This window comes from Lolium perenne, chromosome 7, assembly GCF_019359855.2.
Source record: "Lolium perenne isolate Kyuss_39 chromosome 7, Kyuss_2.0, whole genome shotgun sequence".
NCBI classification, from domain to species: domain Eukaryota; kingdom Viridiplantae; phylum Streptophyta; class Magnoliopsida; order Poales; family Poaceae; genus Lolium; species Lolium perenne.
In genome coordinates this window covers 310,059,502-310,065,890 of record NC_067250.2, presented here as the reverse complement: position 1 = coordinate 310,065,890, position 6,389 = coordinate 310,059,502, and the positions used below count along the sequence as shown (strand labels likewise).

At 50.9% G+C, this 6,389-nt stretch overlaps 1 protein-coding gene across 1 annotated transcript; it reads right to left on the bottom strand.

The window, feature by feature from the left end:
• Positions 1-4,384: 4,384 nt before the first annotated feature.
• Positions 4,385-5,834, bottom strand: LOC127314014 (bisdemethoxycurcumin synthase-like). Its single transcript, XM_051344478.1, has 2 exons — positions 5,576-5,834; positions 4,385-5,500 (listed from the first exon to the last, which is right to left on the bottom strand). The coding sequence occupies exons 1-2, from the start codon at positions 5,766-5,768 to the stop codon at positions 4,491-4,493; spliced, it is 1,203 nt and encodes a 400-aa protein (XP_051200438.1). The 5' UTR covers positions 5,769-5,834; the 3' UTR covers positions 4,385-4,490.
• Between the last annotated feature and the right edge of the window lie 555 nt (positions 5,835-6,389).

Here is a 6,389-nt window from a genome sequence, read left to right as displayed (position 1 = left end):
TAACTCCATAATTGTACCAACATGCATGTCGGATACCTCAGATTTCACTCTTAGAAATCTATAGCCAATGCTATGAAATGCATATCCAGAAAAACACAATCCACAGTTTTTGGTCCAAGCTTGCGCTTCTTGGGTATTGGCACATTCACTTTCGCCAAGCAACCCCAAGTACGTAAGTAGGAGAGTTTCAGCCGTTTCCTTTCCCATTTCTCAAATGGAGTAATGGTTTTGTTCTTTGTGGGAACACGGTTTAGGACATGACACGCGGTCATTATCGCCTCCCCCCACCATACCTTGGATAGACCCGATGTATCTAACATGGCGTTAACCAAATTAGTTAGAGTACGGTTCTTTCTTTCGACCACCCCATTAGACTAAGGTGAGTAGGGAGGCGTCGTCTCATGGATAATACCATGCTCTGCACAAAAAGAATCAAACTCATTAGAAAAATACTCTCCACCACGATCAGACCTAAGCTGTTTAATCTTTCGATCAAGTTGGTTTTCTCCTTCAGCTTTGTAGATTTTGAAGTGATTAAAAGCTTCATCTTTAGATTTCATAAGGTACACATAACAATATCGAGTGGAGTCATCAATTAACGTCATGAAGTATCTTTTCCACCTTTTGTCAACTCGCCATTCATCTCACAAAGATCTGAATGTATGAGTTCCAATGGTGACAAATCTCTTACCTCAGCAGTCTTATGAGACTTGCGAGGCTTCTTAGCTTGCACACACACTTGACACTTGGAACTCTTGACAGTAGTAAATTTCGGAATTAAATTCATATTGGCTAGCCGCTTTATGCGCCCAAAATTAATATGACAAATTCGTGAATGCCAAATATTGGACTCACTATCATTGCTAACATGATTAATACTTTGAGTACATAAGTCTGATAAATATAAGCGGAACAAGCCTCCGCACTCATAGCCTTTTCCAACAAATTGTTCATACTTAGAAATTACAACTTTATTGGACTCAAAAACCAACTTAAATCCATCTCGACATAAGAGCGATCCGCTGACGAGATTATTATTGATGGAGGGAACGTGCTGCACATTCTTCAGCTGGATGGTCTTCCCCGAAGTAAACTTCAGATTTACACCCGAAGTAAACTTCAGATTTACCGTACCAACACCATGAACAGAAGCACGTGAGCCATTTCCCATCAGCACATAGCAAGTCCTTGCGACCTGATAAGAAGAAAACATGGAAACATCAGAACATACATGTGTATTGGCACCCGTATCAATCCACCAATCAGGAGAGTTACATACTGAAAGGACAGTAGGGGAAATACCGTACCCAGCATCCTTCATCTCAGTATCGCCAGCAATAACAACATTAGCGGTCTTGCCGCCATTTCCACGCTTATCATAGCGATTAGGGCAATTAGGAGCCCAATGGTCAGGCTCACCACAAACGTGGCAAGCCCCTTTCTTCTTATCAGTCTTCTTCTTGAAGTTGGTTGAGTGTGATGCCTTGTTCTTGTCATGACACTTGCCTTTGCCTTCAGATTTGTTCTTGTTCTTGAACTTGTGAGATTGGAAGTTTTTCTTCTGTACCACATTGGCACTAGAACCTCGCTCAAAATCTCGAGCATGTGTGTCCTTTGCTCTCGCCTTTTCTTCCACATGAAAAGACCCAATGAGATCCGAAACGGAAAACTCTTGTATCTTATGTTTTAGAGAAGTAGCAAAGTTCCTTCATGAAGGAGGAAGCTTGGCAATAATTCCACCGGCCACAAATTTATCTGGTAAGGTACACTTAAACTACTCAAGTTCTTTGGCAAGTGAATGTATCTCATGAGCTTGCTCAACAACGGAGCGCTCACCAGTCATTTTGTAGTCATAGTATTGCTCCATGACATACAACTCAGTGCCAGCATCCGAGACCCCAAATTTGGCCTCGAGTGCATCCCACGCATCCTTTCCATGTTCAAAAGTCATGTACGGGTCAACATTGTTGTCCGTAATAATACTGAAGAGAGCCGCCTTAAACATGGCATCGACTTTCATGTAACCTTCCTCCTGAACAGGAGAAAGATCACCCTCAGGTTTGCCAAGAAGGGCGCTATCGCAGTTCAGGTTTTCAAACCAGAGAACTGCCCTCGTGCGGTTTTTGGATTGTTGAAAATATAAGAAAATTATCATATGAATTAATCCGAACAAACAGTTGATAAATCATGGAGATCAACAGAGTAGATGAACATATAGCATCTAGACAAGATAAACCTATCGCATCTACTCCAAACAACAGTACTAGAAACTCTAGTAAGATCTGAAACGAGGATGACAGAAACGTGTACCGTCTAGCGTTGGCGGCAGCAACAGCAGCATCCTGGTTGTCGCCCATGTTGAGGTTGCCGAAGAGGTTATCGATGTCCGGGAAGAAGTCGTCGTCCGACGACGTCGTGTTGCCAGTAGTCGCGCGTAAGCGCTCCCCAAAAACCTGATTGCCCCTCACTCGTACAGGTCTACGAGAGGCAGGGTTCCGGCGTGCGTGCGAGGCGTGGCGAGGCGAGCAGCGGAGGAGGAGGAGGAGAGCGCGAGGGCTCTCTCTTTTCTCACTCACTTACTAGGACTAGAACATCCGACCTTATATACCACTCCAACTCTCTCCCAACTAATAACGTGAGACTAAACTTTAGTCCCACCCCTTACCATTTCCACATGGGCTAAGAGAATTTCAGAATTTGTATTGGGACATAGGCTAAGGCCCAAGGCAAAATTCCAGCACAACCGGCTATACTATTGGAGTCGGCTGTGCTGGTGCCTCTGCTGGAAAACACTGAAAAAGAAAATAATCAGCAACGTTCTGCATGCATTTCATGGTCCCAACGCAAATACTAACAAATACCAATGAGAGCTATGAGCTTTTCTTATTCTGAGATTCATGTTAGTTTTTTCGATAAAGGGAATATATTAATATCAAGAGATACCAATTACACCCAGCCTCTGCAATAACGCACCACCCTAATGGCACTACGGATGCACACATCGAAAAAAAGGAAAAGAAAACTAAGAAACAAAAGTTCCGCTACAGTATCTCGGGTCTAACAACAGCAATACATCCACCGCCATGACAACACCTGAATTACAGACTCTCCAAAAAACGACGCCTCCAAGAAGGGAACAGTGGTCAAACACCATCGTCGCTCGATCAAAGATCTTAGGTTTTCACCCTGAAGATAGTCCCCACTCTCAAAACAATGCCTCCACCAAGGTCACTGCCAGGCACAACTAGTTACGGCCAGACCTTGGGTTTTCACCCTGAAAGGTAGGACTCTGCGCTTCACATGTGTTGTCGCCCCCACTTTCATACCGCTGATGTGAAGCCCGGACACCAAGAAAGCCCCTCAACAGCGCGGAGACTTGAACCTCCCTTAGCTAGTCCTCCCCTCCGGCCTTCATGAAATTCTCTTCTTCCGATTTTCATCATGGATCCATAGTCACTTGATGTCAACACAGAAAAAGAGCTTCGCGCCGCTCCCTCCAGAACCAAACGGTTGGAATAAACGCATGGGTGCGCACGACCGAATACCTCCGATCCAGCAAACTCCAGGAAAAGCACTGTTACATTCGCCGGCGGAGCCTTCCGGAACTCAACCCTCCGTCCAGATCACGAGTCCAGGCCTCCGGTAGGTCCTCCTCTTCACGCAAGAGAGGCCCTAGGACCGCCGCCTTTATTCAGGTCGGATCCCCACGTCGGCGACCATCCCGGGCTGGCCAACCCAACCCTCCACCGGCGACACCATCGACGGCTTCCTTGCACCTCCATCTCACCGCCGGATGGCGGTGATAGATCAAAAATCCACCACCACACACCGCAGGCCGACCCTCTCCGGCGAAGAAGAGGCCACCTCCTCCATCGAACCCAAGGTTGCTGCCCCGGGCGCCCTCGTGTCGCGGAAGATGCCCGAGATCGCCTTCACGCACAGACGAGAGGCGGGGTTGGATGGCATGGCGCAGACCGAGGGCCTGGCCGCCGCCTACCACCAGCCCCTCCCGGAGTGCTGCGGGAAGCCGACGAGAGGAGGGAGACCGCAGCGCTGCCCATCCCAACCGCGCCGGCCGGTCCGCCAGGGGACAGCCGACGGGGGGAGGGCCGCCGCCGTTGTCGCCCATCCCACGCGCGTCTGCTCCGCCATGCATCGAGGAGGTGGGATCCGGCCGCCGTTCTCCACGCAGCGACGAGGAAGGGCCCCCGCCGCCGCCACGCCCCGAGGGACTTTGCCCCGGCGGCGGCAGAGGGTGGGGTGCGGGAGAGGTTAGGGTTGGAGAGGTTAGGGTGGGGGAGATTCATGCTTTAGTAGTGCATACACGAATGATTCATGGGCTTTTTAAGCAAAAGGGGAAACAACCTGGAGGAGACTTTGGTGGTTCGGCTTCCTTTTGTTCAAAAGCTACAACTTGTACATAGGATTCGTGACATTCAGTTTTAGATTGAAACAACACGTATGGAAGAAGTAGCTATCTAGCTTATTAGCTACGTTGAAGAAGCTTTGCTGGCCACCGCATGCAGCACCATTGTCTCGATAGTGAACCCAGGTCCGAATCCCATCATCACACCCCACTCACAGCCGGTCTCTGCGTCGTCCTCCTCCATTCGCCTCCGCTGCTCGTCCAGCACGAAAATGACAGTCGCCCCGAGCATGTTCCCGTAGTCTCTCACGACGGTTCGGCTGGCCGCCAGCTTCCCGGGTTCCAACCCGAGAGCCCCGTCGATGCGGTCCAACAATCCGAGCACGCCGGGATGCACCACCCAGAACAGGTCGTTCCAATTGGGGCAACCACCAAGCGGCTGGAGGAGCGCATCCGTGAGACATCCCTCGATGTATTTCGCTGCTAGAGGAACGAGGTCCCTCGTGATTACGTCGCCGTTGAGGCCGGATTCCGTGAGCTGCATGGTGAGCACGGCGTCGGTACCGGGTACGACGGTCTGCGAGGCAGACACGATCTCGAAGAGTGGGCTCTCGTCGTCGTGTGCAGCATGATCGGCGCCGATGATGACCGCGCCCGCGCCGTCCCCGAAAAATGCTTGCGGAATGAGCATGTGCGGGCAGGCCTCCTCCGGGCCGCGGAAGGAGACGACGGTTAGCTCGACGCAGACTACCAGGACGCGCGCGCCGCGGTTGTTCTCGGCCATGTCCTTGGCGAGGCGCAGCGAGGCAGAGCCCGCGGAGCACCCGTTGAGGTGGAGCATGGTGTGGCAGACGGACGCGCGGAGACCGAGGAGAGAAGCAAGGCGGAGGCCAATGCCTGGGGCGTGGGCGCCGGAGTTGGTGCTGACGATAAGGTGCGTGATGTCGGTGGCCGGACGGCCCCACTTGGCTATGGCCTTGGACGCGGCCGATTCCGCCAGCTCCGGGGCAGCGGCGGCCGCGATGGCGAGCCGGGCGTCCAGGGACGGCTTACCACGGCAAAGGAAATCCTGGTGTTCGTCCAGGAGCTGCTCCGTGTGGTGAAAGTAGCGCTTCTCCGTTCTGGCCATCTCGCCTGGATCGAAACAACCAATCATCAAACTGATCGAGTTGATTTTGCCGGAAAGTATTTGTTCGATCGATGGCTTACACATGGTCTGGAATTTCTGTTTAAGTTCGGTGAGGTGTTGGCTCTTGGTGACGCGGAAGTAGTAGTCCGGGTACTCCTCCTGGCGCACGCAGTTGGCTGGGTTTGCGGTGCCGATGGACAGCACCGCCGCAGGCCCGTCGGCACGCTGTGATCGCCGGATCTCGTACACCGTGGGTAGGGGGTTGCTTGCCATGGCCCTGGACCAAATCCACTATTTTACAAAACCTAGAGCTGTATGAGAGAGGAGAATGCTTCAAGACTTTTGCACTCTACAATATGTGCAAAATAGAAGCAAGTAGCAACTATATTTATAAAAGGGAACCAGTAGGTGTGACCACCAACGCCCCCAGAGCACCCCACTGACTTTCATTAATTCAACTCAGAAGCATTGTACATCAATGATTACAGAGCCCATCAGCTGCATATATTGAACAGCAACTAAAACTGGACAGGGGATGTTGCTATGAGTAGTACGTGTTCTTGCAATAACTTGTAGGCTCAGATCCGATAGATCGACCGTCTTGCCTGGTGTGCACATGACCGGGCTACGGCATTGATCTCTCTTTTGATGTGAAATACTGATGACTGATGAGGGCGAGACAAGTTCTGAAATTTTCGAACCTGCCTCCTGATCTCCCCCATAGGACTGCAGGATCTTTAGGACCTGGAGCCGCTAATGCCTTAGCCAGATTGCTGCAATCAGTGAAAAAAGTAGGCCTCTGAAGTTGCATTGCTGAAGTAAACTGAGCCGCCAAGTATAGAGCATGTGCTTACGGCGCCGAGGGAATGGGGCGGTGCTTCGTCAGAATGAAGA

Coding starts and splice junctions, on each gene's coding strand:
- LOC127314014 (XM_051344478.1), bottom strand. CDS start 5,768: ATGGCAAGCAACCCCCTACCCACGGTGTACGAGATCCGGCGATCACAG. Junction 5,501..5,575: donor ACAGAAATTCCAGACCATGT/GTAAGCCATCGA, acceptor GTTTCGATCCAG/GCGAGATGGCCAGAACGGAG.